The 15,365-nt window shown below is 55.7% G+C and overlaps 3 protein-coding genes across 3 annotated transcripts in view; 1 reads left to right on the forward strand and 2 right to left on the reverse strand.

The window, feature by feature from the left end:
* Nucleotides 1-436: 436 nt before the first annotated feature.
* On the reverse strand, nt 437-4,548 carry LRFN3 (leucine rich repeat and fibronectin type III domain containing 3). The gene is made up of 3 exons (XM_051988926.1): nt 4,308-4,548; nt 2,355-3,876; nt 437-1,307 (listed from the first exon to the last, which is right to left on the reverse strand). The coding sequence occupies exons 2-3, from the start codon at nt 3,836-3,838 to the stop codon at nt 803-805; spliced, it is 1,989 nt and encodes a 662-aa protein (XP_051844886.1). The 5' UTR covers nt 3,839-3,876; nt 4,308-4,548; the 3' UTR covers nt 437-802.
* A 7,123-nt stretch (nt 4,549-11,671) lies between these two features.
* On the forward strand, nt 11,672-13,808 carry TYROBP (transmembrane immune signaling adaptor TYROBP). Its single transcript, XM_051988982.1, has 4 exons — nt 11,672-11,786; nt 12,643-12,780; nt 13,015-13,058; nt 13,585-13,808. Exons 1-4 carry the CDS (start codon nt 11,720-11,722, stop codon nt 13,648-13,650), a joined length of 315 nt encoding a protein of 104 aa, XP_051844942.1. The 5' UTR covers nt 11,672-11,719; the 3' UTR covers nt 13,651-13,808.
* A 324-nt stretch (nt 13,809-14,132) lies between these two features.
* The window catches only part of HCST (hematopoietic cell signal transducer), a 5,682-nt gene continuing 4,449 nt past the window's right edge, over nt 14,133-15,365 (reverse strand). The window contains exons 2-4 of the mRNA XM_051988993.1: nt 14,688-14,711; nt 14,418-14,552; nt 14,133-14,314 (exon numbers count right to left, since the gene is read on the reverse strand). Coding sequence (XP_051844953.1) covers nt 14,274-14,314; nt 14,418-14,552; nt 14,688-14,711 — 200 coding nt within the window. The 3' untranslated portion in view covers nt 14,133-14,273. The remainder of the gene's footprint in view (nt 14,315-14,417; nt 14,553-14,687; nt 14,712-15,365) is intronic.

Genomic DNA, 15,365 nt, shown 5'->3' on the forward strand with positions numbered 1-15,365 from the left:
CAATGGAGAATCCTGGTATGGGAACGTTCTCCTTATGTCCCCGGGCTCCAGGCAGAAGAGCCAGAAAACCAGGATCCCAGAGATGGGGCTGGCTCCTGTCAACTCTCCGAACGAATGAGGGTTGGCCCAAGTCTCTAAGCTCCTTCTAGCTGTGACATAGGGGATCCTGTCATTAGTCAAACCCAGCCGGGCTGACCCACCCCCCACCTTGCCAAATCAGGCCCTGCCCACCAGAGGGATGCCGTCCTGGGCCAGTCTCACGGCTGTCCGGTTCTGGTGGGGTTACAAGGGTGACCCCCCCTGACCTGGGGGACTCCCCCAGCCCCCGGCCTCGAGCTCCTGGTCTGGAGGGGAGTTTTCTAACAGGACCTGAGAGAGGGTGATGATCACCCCAGGTGGACAAACAGACAGATAAGGGAACGAATGAGGCCAGAGATTAGAAAAATAGGTTTCTCTTGACATAATCTCCATAGTGTCCCCACTTTCCCGCCAAGTCCCTCGCGGGATTGTTAAAAATAGGAGGTTGGGCAGGAGTCGCGAGGTGGGCCAGCATCCAAGCATGGACTCCCCCCATGCCCCTTCTCGGCCCAGCCCCGGCCCCTGGCGTCTGCTCTGTCCACGTCCATCCCTGGGGCCGGGGCTGGGAGCGCCTGCGAGGCCAGGCCGGGCCAGGCCAAGGAACATCTCAGGACCAAGGCCAGGTCTCAAGGCATCCAAGGGGCCAAGATGGAGCCAGGCTGAGACTGGAGACATTCTAGGGAGCAGTCCAGATCTAGGGATGTCGGAGGGGTTTCCCTCGGGATCACTGCCCTCCACGTTCATGAGCGAGTCGGCCCCGAGGGCCCCTCGAAGGCTCGAAGTCCAGTTGTACCAAGGTGTGCCCCTTGATGGGGGTCGGAGGCGTAGGGTCCGAGTCTGAGGCTGAGCTCTCGGGGCCTGGGGCCGGGGCCCCGCCGTTGGTCTGGGAGCAGACGCTGCTGACCCCTCCCCGAGTCGCGGGCTTGCCCGGAGGCTGGTCCCCATGCACCTTGTATCGGAGCAGCAGTAGGAAAATGAAGCCCAGCACGGAGGCGACAATAACGCCCCCCAGAGCGATGATCATGGTGCCCCCGAGGACGGGCGCCCCTGAGTGTGGCGAGCGGCACGGCCGCAGCTCCGGTTCCGTGGAAAAGCGGGCACAGCCCACGGCCCGCGTGGCCGTCAGCCCGGTGGCCCCATCCTCCGACACTGCCAGCACGCAGAGGTCATAGGTGCGCCCCGACACCAGGTCCGTCAGGTGGAAGGAGCGGCTTCCAGCGGGGACCATCCTGCAAGCAAGAAGGGACTGAGTCTGGCTTCGGGCTTGGCCGGGGCCCCCAAGAATGGAAGCTTGCTCCTTTCTTCTCTATTCCCTGGACCCAACACCAAAAGGGCTTGGCACTGAATGGGCCCGGGACCGAATGGGCCCAGCACCGAATGGGTCTGGCACCGAATGGACCCAGCACCGAAGGGGCCCGGCACCGCATGGGCTCGGCACCAAATGGGCCTGACACCGAATGGGCCCGGCACCAAATGGGCCCGGCACCGAATGGGCCCGGCACCAAATGGGCCCGGCACCGAATGGGTCTGACACCGAATGGGCTCGGCACCGAAGGGGCCCGGCACCGGATGGGCTCGGCACCGAATGGACCCGGCACCGAATGGGCCTGGCACCGAAGGGGCCTGGCACCGAATGGGCTCGGCACCAAAGGGGCCCGGGACCAAATGGGCCCAGGACCGAATGGGCCCAGCACCGGATGGGTCCAGGACTGAATGGGTCTGGCACCAAATGGGCCTGGGATCAAATGGGCCTGGCACTGAATGGGCCCGGCACCGAAGGGGCCCGGGACTGAATGAGCCTGGCACTGAATGGGTCTGGCACCAAATGGGCCCTGGGTAAATGCTAGAGCTGCCCTCCCCCCTTCTCTCCCACGCCTACCTGCTGACCTCCTCTCCCCCTCTGCCTTCCACACACACATCTCCCCACTCCTCCTGGCTCAGCCCCACTCTCAGGAGTGACTGCTTTTGTCTCAGACGCCCCATTTCCTTTCAGCTCTGCCACCCGGCCCATTTTTAGCCAACTTCCAGGTTTTTTATTAGCTTCCTCCCCCAAGTTCCTCCTAATTCTACCATTCAGTTTCATCTTCACCCCAATCATAGATTGAAAGCCAGAAGGGGCCTGAGAGTCCAATCCTCCCATTTTACAGATAAGAAAATTGAGATCCAGGGACTTGCCTGGGCCCAGGGTAGTAGATATCAAAGGTGGGATTTGCCCTGAATCCCCCCGCCCACCTGCACGGTCCCGTCCACCACCAACAGGCCTCCTCCTCACTCACCTGTAGACCAGGATATCATCGGCAGAGCTGTTGTACTGGATCTGATACATGCGGAGGCCGGGGACGGGCCCGTGGTCGGGCCAGCGGATGAGGGCGGCTGTGGCGCTGCGCTCGGCCACCTGGACGCTGCCCCCTTCGCCGTCCCCGTCGTGTTCGGGGGCCTGTGGGAGCCCGGCCCGGGGATCCATGGGGGCCAAGGACGAGGAAGCCGATGAAGAGGAGGGAGTGAGAGGGGCCCCCCCTTCTCCGTCCTCTCCTTCCCCGCGGGGCTCACAGCTGGTACTGTTGGCCAGCTGGGGTGGGGGCGGCCCCACGGTGAGCTCCACAGAGGCCGTGGCTTCTCCGGCAGCATTCGCCGCGATGCAGGTGAAGACGCCGCCGTCGCCAGGCGTGGCTGCCAGCAGCTCCAGCGTCCCGTTGGGAAAGGCCCGAGTGCGGCTGGAGTTCCCCAGAAGCCGGCCTCGGGGGGACACCCAGCGGACTCGGGGCTCGGGGTCCCCAGCGGCCCGACAGCGCAGGGAGGCGGTGCGGCCCTCGGGCACGGCTACCGGTGGGGACCGGTGGGTGACCACCGGCGGCTCACACACAAACTCGTCCTCTCGCACAGCCCAGAAGGAGCGGCCTCCCAGGGCCGGCGGGGAGGCACAGGCCTCCAGGTCATCCTCCCGGGCCAGCCTCCTCAGCCACACCAGCTCACAGTTGCAGTGGAGCGGATTCCCCCCGAAGGCCAGTACCAGGGCAGAGGCTGGTGCTCCCGGTCTGGGCCGGGACAGCACGGGAAGCCGGGAAAAAAGTGGGTCCGGAGGGATGGTGGTCAGCCGGTTGGCCGTCATGTCCAGCCTGGCCAGCTTGTGCAGCCCGGCGAAGGCCCCCGCGGGGACGGCCGCCAGCAGGTTATGGTCCAGGCCCAGCGTGTTGACGTTGGCCAGCCGGGCCACGGCGTCCCAGGGCAGCGCCTCCAGGTTGTTGTAGCTGAGGTCCAGGTCCTCCAGGGTCTCGGCACAGTCGGCCAGGGCTCCCGCCGCCAGGACGCCCAGCTGGTTGTTGGCCAGGATGAGGTGGCGCAGGCTGACCAGCCCCCGCAGCTGCGCCGCGCCCAAGGAGGACAAGCGGTTGCCGTCCAGGTGCAGGGCGCGCAGGGCGCGCAGGTCAGCGAAGGCCCCGGGCGCGATGTGGGCCAGCGTGTTGCGGCTGAGGCTGAGGTGCAGCAGGCCCGTCATGTTGGCCAGGTCCCGGCGCCTCACCGAGGCTATGAAGTTGTCGGGGAGGCGAAGCTCGGACGCCCTGCGGTCCAGTCCGGGGGGCACAAAGAGCAGGCCCGCTCCCGGGCACAGCACGCTCCGGGGGGGGGAGGAGGTCTGGCATCGGCAGCGCCGGGGGCAGGGCCCCGAGACCGAGCCGTCGGGCGCCGGTCCCACCGCACTGGCAGCCCCCGGCCGTGGGGGACCCAGAGCCAACAGGCACAGGAGCGGCAGGCCCAGCATCCTCACTCCACGGCTACAGAGGCTGGCACCCAGGAGCCCTGGGGAGAGAGGCAGGGGCCCGGGGTCAGGGCGGCTGGCACCGAGGGGGCCCAGGGCGGGGGCAGAGACATGGGGAGGCAGAGGGGGGCAGAGACACACACACAGATCCCCCGAGTTCAGGAGACACAGAGAGAGGGGCAGAGGCAGAGAGGGAGGTACCCAGAGAAGCTGCCCAGGCCGGGAGATGGGGAGCCGGAGCACACGGAGCCCCAAAAGCTGGGGCCGGAGCCACGCTCGGTCCCGAAGGCAGAGCCAGGGACCAGAGCCAGGGGCCCAGCTGGGGAGCCTGAGGGCCGGGGGCTCCGGGGGCGGGAGTCACAGTCACGGAGGGCAGAGACAGACACACAGATACCGAGACAGACAGGGCCCGAGCCACACAGACCGAAACACCGGCAGCCTCAGACCATGGACAGCGCGGGCTCCCTCTTACCTGGAGCCCCCTGGGGCGGGGTCACAGGTCACAGATCGCCCCGGGCCCGGACCCCTAGGGCCCAGGCCCACGAGGCCCCGGGCCGGATCAGGCCGTGGTTCGAGCCCCGCCAATCCCCGGCTGCGGCTCAGTCTCCGACTCCCGGGCGCCGGGCACACGCGTGGGGGGTGGGGAGATGCGGGGCAGGGCGGGGCCGGGCGGGCAGGAGGCCGGGGCCCGGGGCGCTGGGGCCATGGGGGGCGCCGGACTGCCGGGCCGCGCGTGGGGGGCGGAGGCGGCGCCGCAGCAGCGGCGGCAGCGGTGGTGGCGGCGGCGGCGGCGGCGGCGGCGGCAAGAGCGGCAGCAGCAGAAGCAGCAGCAGCAGCGGCCGCCGCCGCGCGGGGCCGGGGGGGAGGGGCCGCGGGCCGCAGGAGGCCCCGCCCCGCCCCGCGCGTGGCCGTGGCCGTGGCCCAGGCGCGGGGTTGGGGGGAAGCGCCCACGCGGGGCCGAGCCGGAGGGGGAGAGGGAAGAGGAGGGGGACGAGGCGAAGCTGCCGCCGCCGCCGCCGCCGTGAGACTCCCCCCGGGTCTGTTCCGCGCGTGGCGGCCTCCGCGAGGGTCGCTCCGGGAACCCAGGGCCGGGCGCAGGCGCGGCCCCGATTAAAGGAGAAGGCGCGGTCTCGATTAAAGGGACAGGAGCTCCTCGATTAAAGGCAAAGGCAAAGGCGCGACCCCGATTAAAGGCGACCAGTCATGGGAGACTCCTGTTGCCGGTGAACGCCGGCCCCAGGCCAGGGGAACCCTGGAGTCCTCCCCCGCCCACGGGGCCGAAACACTGACCGCCCCCTCCCCCATCCTTGCGCCGAGCGGGGGCTGGTTCATCCTCCGCCCCGCCCTTATCCTCTGACCCTCCATTCTCTGACATCTATCCGCCCATTCTCAGAGAGAGCCCCTAGTGGTCCCCGCCCTGCGACCCTCCATCCTTTAACCCCTCCCTTCCCCATTGTCTGCCCTTCCTTCTGAACCCTCAATTTCCCCCTGATTCTGACTCCCCCGTCCTCAAACCTCTTTGAGGTCCTTCACGCTGACCCTCCGTCTTCTCCCTGTCCACCTGCCCCCCAGCCCTCTGGCCCCCGGCCCTCGGCTCCCCCATCCTTGGACACCCACGTCCCTGGGAACCCCTCGGCTCCCTGGAGGATCCAGCTCAAATGCTGAAACGGGATGCAAGAAGCCATACCCGCTGCCCCACCTGTTAGTGCCCCCATAGGTGTGCGTTTATTTTGTATCCATCCTGTATTTATTTGTCTATTAACAAGTTGTATCCCCAGTCAAATGTAAAAATGTAACATCTCCAGGGAAGGGGTTAATTCGCTTTTCCAGCTGCATTCCCAGCACCTTGCCCAGTGCTGGCATATGATAGACACTGAATAATATTTGCTTGGTTATTAAGCACCTACTATGTGCACCGGGCAAGGGGCTGGGGGTACAAATTTAAAGGTGAATCATTCCCTGTCTCCCCAGCTTTGATAGTCTACTGGAGGGTAACTGGAGGATAGAGATACAAAATAAATGCATAGTGATGATGGGAGCTTGCTAACTACTTCCAGATTTTGAAAAAGGCTTCTTGAAGAAGGGGGTCCTTAAGTGAGCCTTGACGTGAACTCAGGATCCAAAAGGGAGTGAGAAGGGACAGAATTTCTGACACGGAGGAGAGCCTATGCAAGGACATGAAAGTGGGCAATGGAACGGGAGTGAATGAACAGAAAGCATTTATTAAGTGCTTTCTGTGTTCCAGATGCTGCTGATTTCCGGGGCTACAGATACAAGCAAGCAAGATGATTCTTGAACAGTAAATATAGCAGGTGTAATAAGCCTGGGCAGGTAAACTCGTGAGGGGCTTTAAATACCAAACAGAAGAGTGTTGCTTTTTTTCCTAGAGAGAATAGGGAGCCAGCGAAGCTTCTGGAACTGATTATGAAATGGTCAGATCTATGATTTAGGACGATCACTTTAACAGTTGAATGGGGGATGTTTTGGGGAGAGAGAGAGAGACAGACAGACAGACAGACACTAAAGTCAGGAATGCCTTTACAATCATTCAGGCATAAGGTGATGATGGTCGGGATTGGGGTGATTCTGGTGTGAGTTTACAAAGCGGAATAGATAGGAGAGACATTTCTAGAGTTTAATCAGCAAGTCTTGTAACTAAGTGAATATGGGGGGGGTGAAGGAGAGTGGAGGACACCTCTGAGGTCACCATCCGAGGTGACTGAAAGGATGGTGGTGTCCTTGAAAGTTGGGAGGAAGGTTGGGTTTAGGGGAAATAATCTATTCCATTTTGAAAGTTAAGCGAGGTCTGTGTCCGAGGAGCTGTCCAGCACTGGGAGGGATGGGATTGGAGTTCAAGAAAGTTATTGGTGAATAGCTAACGAAGTGAAATACTCTCATAGGGTTGGTAATTGAGTCCATGGGAGCTGAAAAAAATCACAGAGAATGTAGAAGGAGGTCCAAGATAAAGGTACGCCCATCATTAGCTTGTGGGACATGGATAGTGAGCTTGCAAAGAGAACTGAAAAGGAATGGCCAGAGGAGGAGGAAGAGAGCTGTAAGAGAAGCCATGCTCTGGCAACCAGACAGGAAAGGTTGGGCAGGAGAGAGGCTCCTTGCAAAGAGGGGGCTGGTTAAGAGTGTCAAATGTTTCTGAAAAGTCAATAAATGCTTGTCGATTGACTGATCAACGTCTTCTTGACTATTTTCCATCCGATCCCCCCATTCTCACACGGATCCTGCATTCTCTAATTCTCTATACTCTGACCCTCCACTTCTAACTCTCCTTTTCTAGATTCTCCAGCTCCCTATTTCCTCCTCCTTCACCCATTTGATTTCTTCTCATGATCCTTCCTCACTTTCTTCTTCCATCTTTCTTTTCCATTTAATTTTCTCCTCCTTGACCATGTCTGAGAGGAGAAATGGGAATCTGGGTCCAGGGATTTGAATATCTGAAGAGGGAGACAAGAGTTTAAATCTGACTGGAATAGACAGTCCCGGGTCTGATGGGGGAGCCAGTGACCTTGGACAGAGCCTGTGCCTGCCCTCAATGCCTGAAGCTGTTCAGGTTTCCAGCAGATGCTTTCTGGACTCCTTCCTAATTGTATCTAATGAGAAAATGCATCTAAAATTAACTCAGGCCTGGGGGCAGCTCCTTTCCCATCACTAGAGGAGATGCCAGGGAAAGAGAGAGAGAGAGAGAGAGAGAGAGAGAGAGAGAGAGAGAGAGAGAGAGAGAGAGAGAGAGAGAGAGACTGAGACTTAGCTATGGAAGAGACAGGGAGAATCTGAGACAAAGCTTCAAAACTCTGGGGTGAGGGAGAGAGGATCAGGGACACAGATAGAAAGATAGAATCATAGAATTATGGGGAGAGACAGAAGCCAACCATAGAAGTTCCTGATACATAGAAGGATAACCACAAACTTGCAGGACTTCCAGGCCCCCCCAAAGAATATCTAAATAGTATGATCCCCTTCAATATTCTTGACAAATGGACATCTAGCCCAACTTAATCAATAGCAAACTCAGGATCTTTTGACATGTTCCCTTTTCCTACTGGCTTTTTTTTTTGTCAGGAAGTTTAATATTCATTCTAACTCCTCATCTTTCTCCCAGTGCTCCTGAGTCTGCCCTCTGGACCTAAGCAGAACAAAGTGAATCAAGCTTCCTTGGGACAGTATTTGACAACTACTCTCAGTTCAATTCTCTAAGCTTTTTTGAATTAGTTTTATTTTTTAATTCTGAGCTTAAATACCCTTTGATCCAGCAGTGTTTCTACTGGGCTTATACCCCAAAGAGATACTAAAGAAAGGAAAGGGACCTGTATGTACCAAAATGTTTGTGGCAGCCCTGTTTGTAGTGGCTAGAAGCTGGAAAATGAAAGGATGTCCATCAATTGGAGAATGGTTGAGTAAATTGTGGTATATGAACGTTATGGAATATTATTGTTCTGTAAGGAACGACCAGCAGGATGAATACAGAGAGGACTGGCGAGACTTACATGAACTGATGCTGAGTGAAATGAGCAGAACCAGGAGATCATTATATACCTCAACAACGATACTGTTTGAGGGTGTATTCTGATGGAAGTGGACCTCTTCGATAAAGAGAGCCTTAACTGATCAAAGATGGACAGAAGCAGGTACACCCAGAGAAAGAACACTGGAAATGAATATAAACTGCTTGCATTTATGTTTTTCCTCCCAGGTTATTTATACCTTCTGAATTCAATTCTCCCTGTGCAACAAGAAAACTGTTTGGTTCTGCACACATATATTGTATCTAGGATATATTGCAACCCATTCAACATGTAAAGGACTCTTGCCATCTGGGGGAAGGGGTGGAGGGAGGGAGGGGAAAAATCGGAACAGAAATGAATGCAAGGGATAATGCTGTAAAAAATTACCCTGGCATGCGTTCTATCAATAAAAAATTATTTTAAAAAATTCTGAGCTTAAATTTTAAAAATTAGTATTTCGGTATACACAGCAAAACACAAAAGGAGAGTTGTATATGAAACCATTCCATTTCATATTGCTTGATTTTTAAAAGTATATAATGAATTCTAAAGATCGTTTTCAAAGCTGTCCTAATTATCTGTGCTTCTTGCTCAATTTCCAGTCTCTTTTGTGCATTACAAACTATTTCACTAGACCTCTTTTTTGCCCCATCACTCTTGCTAATCTCTTGTCCCCATCCCCATCCCCCTTGGGCTTAAAAACTGAAAGAAAGTGGGGGGAATCAAGTAAAGCAAATCCATGCGATCTATCCATACCTCTCTGTTAGGAGAGAGGTAACCAGCTTTATCCTAAGTCCTTGATCATCAGTTTCTTTAACCAGTTCTTGGCATGAGCTCAAAACTCAAGTCACTTCATCTCTGTGGGCCTCAGTTTCCTTAACTGTAAAATGTCAGGATTAGACTCCATGATCTCACAGGTCCCTTCTGGAACTAAATATATGACTCTATGGTCTTATTCACTGCCATGTTCTTCTAGTTGTTCTCCAGCTTGTCAGAACTGGACACAAAAATTCTGGTGGATCTAAGGAGGTCCAAGGTGAAGAAGACTGTGAGGAAGTAATAATAATGAGAGCTAAATTTTATATAGCACCTTAAAGATTGGAAAATGCTTTGCACTGGGACTACTTTCCCAGTTACCACTTACATTAGCAGGCCAGAACCTCAAAAGGCAGCTATTATGCTTGCTCAGGTCCTTGGAGTAACCTTGAAGAACTAGGCTTTTTAATATTACTCATAAGCCCCTACTAGTGTTCTCTCCACTGCTTATCAGCCAGACCAAATGATCTTTTAGACAGAGTATTTATTAAGTAGGTAAACCAAGGAAGGATTATCGTTACGGAAACATTACTCCCCCGTCTCCCCCAAATCAGGGAAATGCCTTTTTTTTGTACCTCCAAAGTCCCTGGTGAGAGTGGGTTCAAAATTGGAGCACATGTGTGGTCAAAGAGTAAATTCTTAGCTCCTGGTTATTGGAAGTCCTTTTCTCCATTTCTGTCATCTTCATGAACTTTCCCTTGGATATAACTCTCTTCTGGGCTCTGAGGGTTCTAGGGGGTACCTATGAAAATTGTCTCTCTTCCATGGGTCTAGTATGTTCTAGGCGTGTTTCTCAGTTCCAGTGTGGATGTTGCCATCCACTGTTGCTCTGGGAATATTGCTGCTGATGCTAAAATCTAAAAGATGAAGGGGAAGCAGAGTGGGGACTGTTCCCTCCCAGGAATTCTTTACTGCCCGATTTCATGACCACTTGCCCGACAGCCTCTTGCTGCTTTTATACGTAGCCTCCAGGAGGCATAACTGATTTCCAGCAGTCAATCTCAAGAGAGTTCCTCCCTGTCTTCCTTTAAGTCCCAACGAAAATCCCATCTTTTATTGGAACCCTTCCTCGATCCCTCTAAATTCTGCTTGTTGTTCCGTCCTTTCAATCATGTCTGACTCTTTGTGCTCCCATTTGGGGTTTTCTTGGCAAAGTTACCGGAGCCCACTAAATTCTGGTGCCCTTGAAGCGCTATTGCTTATTTTCCATTTATTCTGTATACACCTCACTTCATATATGTTTGTTTGCATGTTGTCTCCCTATTAGACTTGAGGGAGGATATTGTCTCTTGCCTCTTCCCCAGCTTAGCCTAGTGTCTGGCACACAGTAGGCACTTGATAAATATTTATTGGATCGGATCCCACTTAGCTTATTTTTATTGATTGATTCAATGAAGAATTCTAAATCTTCTATTGTTAATCAGGGCAGGATTGGGATTGGGGATGGACTTCACCTTTATACAAATATTATCTCAACAAGCAACAGAGTACTGGTTTCCCGCCTTGCCGAACTAACCTGATAGACCTCAGCAGCCAGACTCAGTGGCACCTCGCCAAGGAGTCTGGTGAAGTCTAGCAAAGTCTCTGATAAGTTCTAACTGGTCCCTAACTCTAACCTTCATAACCAAGAAGATGGAACTCTGCATCGTTAGCTGCCGGCCTAGAGGCCTGTGAAGAGTTCCCCAAGTTTCTGGGCTCCCTTCAGCTTCCAAGGTCTTTGAGACATCGAAAAATGAGCAGCACCTTTCCCGGGGCTCCAACAAAGACCCTCTCCCAGGATAGGGATGGAGGAAGAGGGGAAGCAGAAGGGAGAGGAAAAATTGCATTCTGGGAAGAGGAGAAACAGAAAGGGGAAGGGGGGTTGCATTCTGGGCCATACTCTCATCACGTCATTTCCCCAGGACCCAAACCACAGGTTCCTTCTTTTTTTTTTCTCCTGAAAAATGTCCCTACCCCCCCCTCCCCATCCAACAGATAAGCTCACAAACATCATAGGACTCACTCGGGGTTTCTGAGGGAGTTGGGGATCGGGGCTGGGAGACAGAAAAACTCCCTCTTGTTCCATTTCCTATTCCCTCTGAGGCAGGGAAGCAGCTGGTCCCCTTTCCTAGTCCCAGTCTCTATCCCCCAGAGGGCCGTGATCGCCGTGGCTTTCTGCTGTTGGTCCCACTGGCTCCATGGAAGACTATCCCAGAGCCTGTGTTTTTAGGACCACATTTGTGTCTCTCTTCTTTCTCCTCTTTCTCTGTCCATAGTATATATCGGTCTCTGTCTCTATCCCTTCCTCTCTCTGTCTTTCCCAGTAGCAGAACCAGTAAATTGAGAACTCCACAATTAGGCTCCATCAGTGGCTAATTGAAAGCCTGTGGGCTGGAGGGCTGCTGCCTGGCTCCTTGGGGAGTTGGGACCTTGGGGGGATCCAATGCCTGGGTTCCCTGGTGTCAGATCTCTCCCTCCCCCTTCTCCCCGCCTCCTACTTCCTCTCTGCTCAGACATTGCCACACCCTGCTGTCCCTTCAGACCCCAGGCTCCAGATTCCCTTGGCCCAGCTATGGGGAAAGGCAGAGCTCCCACCCTCGGCCTGGCCCTAGTCCTGGCCCTGCTCCTGACCCCAGGGGGTGAGTTGGGGGTTGTTTTGAACCCTGGACAGGAAAATCTCCATAATCTTTGGACCCAGAGCCTGGGGAGCTTTGTGGTTGGGTTGGGGAGGAGCTATCTGGTGGGAAGACTTGGGGGGACTATCTGTATGTGCTAGGAAGGGTCAGAGGACTAGCACCCCAAACCTTCCGATATTCATGTGTCGAAGCTCTTTAGCATCTAGACTTGGGGGTCCAGGAGGTTGGGACAGAGGGATAGTGTGGGAGGACCGAGGAGGGGAAGCATTAAAATATTTTCTTCCATACCCTTAGTGGCTCTGGAGAAAGGTCGGGATGGACCAGGTTGCACATGTAAATTCCCTCTGCTCTCCTTTGACTTTTGCTCAGACTTACCCTCTGGGGCTGGGAATCGGGGGGGGGGGGGCCCTGAACTAGAAAGTTCAACTCTCAGTCACTGCAAGTTAACGTTTATGCTTCCCCTCCCCCAACAGATTTCAAAATGGTAGGAGCTTGGACTTTCTGCCCTGCTTGCTTCTCTAGGGAGTCCCTGAGATCTCTCCCCTGCTGACTGCCCCTAGTCCTTCTTCCTCCCCCCAGATGTCCTCGCTGGCTCTCGGGCACTCTTCCCAAGACTCCCCTTTGACTCCCAGAACCCTTCACGGATCCCCTCTCAGAAAGCCTATTCCTGCTATCCCTGGAAGGATCCTTCTGAGCCTCCAGCCTCTCCCGGGATGGTGATCCTAGATCCCCCGCCCCAATCCTTCTGAGCCTCCAGCCGGTCCCGGGATGGTGATCCTGGCTCCCCCGCCCCTGCCAGGGACTTCCCCGGGTTTCCATTGCCTATCCCGTATCTTCCCTGACTCTGTGCCTTCTTTAGAATGCAGCTTCTGCCCGGGCGTGAGTCCAGGGATCCTGGCTGGGATCGTGCTTGGAGATCTCGTGCTGACCATCCTCATCGCCCTGGCTGTTTACTATCTGGGCCGCCTTGTGCCTCCAGGTCGGAATGCCCCAGAGGGTGAGGGAATGAACTGGGACTACAGAGGGTGTCGGTGGGAGTGACGGGGGAGGGTGGGGCCTGGGCAGAGCAGGGGAGAAGGAATGGGGAGACTCCAGCGTACGCGGAGGGTCGCGAGTGACCGGGGCAGTGAAAGCCTCGTCTGGGGAGAGACCAGTGATGGGGAAGAGCTGGGGGTCCCCAGTCCAGAAGGCCTCATACATGTCTTCCTTCACTCCTTCTGCATTCACCCAGCTTCCAAGAAACAGAGAATGGCAGAGACGGAGTCCCCCTATCAGGTAAGAGAAATCCCCTCGTGGCCCAGTTCCTCCTGGAGCCACCGAGCGCCTCGTGTCCACATTCTGCTAATTCTGTCTTCTCGAGCCGGAAAGCAAAGGTCCCCACGGTCACGGATGGACCCCGTCCAGGCCTAGGGCAGGTTTTAAATCAGGACAAATCAGATAAAAGAGAGACGCTGGGAGCAGAGTACAGTAGCTTCCAAGACAATTCCATCTCAGCCAGATGGAAGCGTGAGAATCCAGTGGAGAACTGGGTGGGCTAGGAGTGGGAGGCTGGGGGGCAGGGAGGCGGGGAGAGGCTGTTCTGGCTCGCTCGGGCTCTGCCCAGAGGCTGGATCCCCAAGACTTCCCCTGCCCATCTGAGGGAGCTGCTCCCCCAAGGCCTCCTTGCCAAGCCCTGGCCCCTTTCTAGCCTCTGACAACACACCAAGGATCTTTATGAGTGAGAAGAGGAGCCCCCAGGTGTGTGTCCCCAAATGTCCCCTTTATGTCACCCGTTGCCTAAGTCCTCCCGATCCCCACCCAGGAACTCCAGGGCCAGAGAGGAGACGTCTACAGCGACCTCACTCCCCAGCATGGATTCTACAGATGAGTCAGGACTCGGCCCTGAGGATGCCAGGGTGGGAAGCTTACCGCCTCTGACCCCCAGAACCCACTAACCCCCTACAGCTCCCTGTTCTTGTCAGTGGCCTCAGGAGCCTTTCCCCCTCCCATCATTCGTCTCACAATAAACATGGAGCAGAGACCTGATCTGTGCTGAACTTTTGGTTTCCAGGAGGTTAAGGGTCAAGGAGTGGGTGAAAGGGCCAGGGTCCTAAGGGCTTGGGGGGTGAGGTCTCCTGGTCCCTGCAGGTAATTGGAGAACGGCAGGACCTGGGATTCTTGGTCCTGCAGGGCTTGGAAACTGGCGCACCAGATCCTTGCTTTTGAAGGTGGAAATCATCAGATCTCAGGTTATTAAATTATGGATATACTTGAGCCCGGAGCACAGCTTATTTGGGTCCTGGGGATCCTGGGTTCCAGACCCAATGGGGAGCAATCATGGCTTTCTAGTGAAAGACTAGATCCATGTCCTGTGGGTAACAATGACTTCCTTTATTTCTGGAGCAAAGGAGGAGTCTACAATGAAAGCGGTACGGGGGCAAGTCATCTTTGGCTGGGTGGGATGCCAGGGTTCTCCGAAGAGGGTGTGGGTTGGCGGGGGTCCCGGGGGGCTCAGTTTCTTCCCGGCATATTCACGTAGACCCTGCTATTCTCTGGGGAGAAAGAACGCCCTCAGGAGGAGCCCAGGAACCATGTCCACAGCCCTCTTCCTGGAGACCCTTCCTCCCTCCTCTCCCTCCTGCCACGGCTTCTCACCTGATTTCTGGGCGGCCCTCCGGGGCCGAGCACAGACAAACACGGCTCCCACGATGAGCAGGGTCACCAAGGCGTCAGCGGCCACGAATCCCACGAGCAGGGGCAGGGACAGGGGCCCACAGTGAGAGTCCGGGACTGAGGCAGAGGCACAGTCAGGGCCAGAGTGGGGGGAGATGGAGAGAAAAGGGCAGACTGGGAAGCGGGGCGGGCACCCTCACCCCCAGCCCAGGGCTTGGGAGATCTGGAGACCCTGGGGGCCCTCCCTCTTACCTGAAGGCATCTGCGCTGCAGCCACTTTGAGGGCGGGAGGAGAGAGCATCAAGTGATGTTCAGGGACTCAGAAACCCAGACACAAACAGAGAGAATTATCTTAGATCCCGAGTTGAAAGGGACCTTCGAGGTCAACCAGTCCAGCCTTTTCATTTGGTCCATGACTTAGAAAGTTTCAAGGCTTGGCCAAGGTCACACCATGTCTGCTGTAACTCGAACCCAGTCTCCTGTTCCTTCTGAACTGTCGGAAGTCTGTCTGACTCGCTGACCCCAGGGGTTCATGGCACTCCAGGTCCTTCTATCCTGCACTAGCTCCCAAAGTCCCAAAGTTCACTGCTTCCATGACACTATCCATCTTATCCTCTCACAAAACCTGCTCCTTTTGCCTTCAATCTTTCCCACCACCAGAGACTTTTCCCTGAGTCCCGTCTTCTCGTTAGGGGGTCAAAGTATTTCAGCTTCAATATGTGACCTTCCAGCACTGCAGCTGCCACCCTGAACCCCAGCCTTCCACAGAGGAGGAACCTGAAACCCAGAGAGGTTAGATGTGCCACGTCGTCCAGGTAACGAGTGGTAAATCGAGACTTGAACTCAAGTCCTGGGACTCTAAATTCAGAAATCCTTCCACTGTCCCACAAATCCCAGAATCTGAGAATCAGGGGATCTCTTCAGTCCTTG

The sequence above is a fragment of the Antechinus flavipes genome, chromosome 3, assembly GCF_016432865.1.
Source record: "Antechinus flavipes isolate AdamAnt ecotype Samford, QLD, Australia chromosome 3, AdamAnt_v2, whole genome shotgun sequence".
NCBI lineage: Eukaryota > Metazoa > Chordata > Mammalia > Dasyuromorphia > Dasyuridae > Antechinus > Antechinus flavipes.

Excerpts from the sequence above, each read along its gene's own strand:
- LRFN3 (XM_051988926.1), bottom strand. The coding sequence starts at position 3,838 with ATGCTGGGCCTGCCGCTCCTGTGCCTGTTGGCTCTGGGTCCCCCACGG. Across the intron at positions 1,308-2,354 it reads GATGATATCCTGGTCTACAG|GATGGTCCCCGCTGGAAGCC; the intron begins GTGAGTGAGGAG and ends TCTTGCTTGCAG.
- TYROBP (XM_051988982.1), top strand. The coding sequence starts at position 11,720 with ATGGGGAAAGGCAGAGCTCCCACCCTCGGCCTGGCCCTAGTCCTGGCC. Across the intron at positions 11,787-12,642 it reads CCTGCTCCTGACCCCAGGGG|AATGCAGCTTCTGCCCGGGC; the intron begins GTGAGTTGGGGG and ends TGCCTTCTTTAG. Across the intron at positions 13,059-13,584 it reads AGACGGAGTCCCCCTATCAG|GAACTCCAGGGCCAGAGAGG; the intron begins GTAAGAGAAATC and ends ATCCCCACCCAG.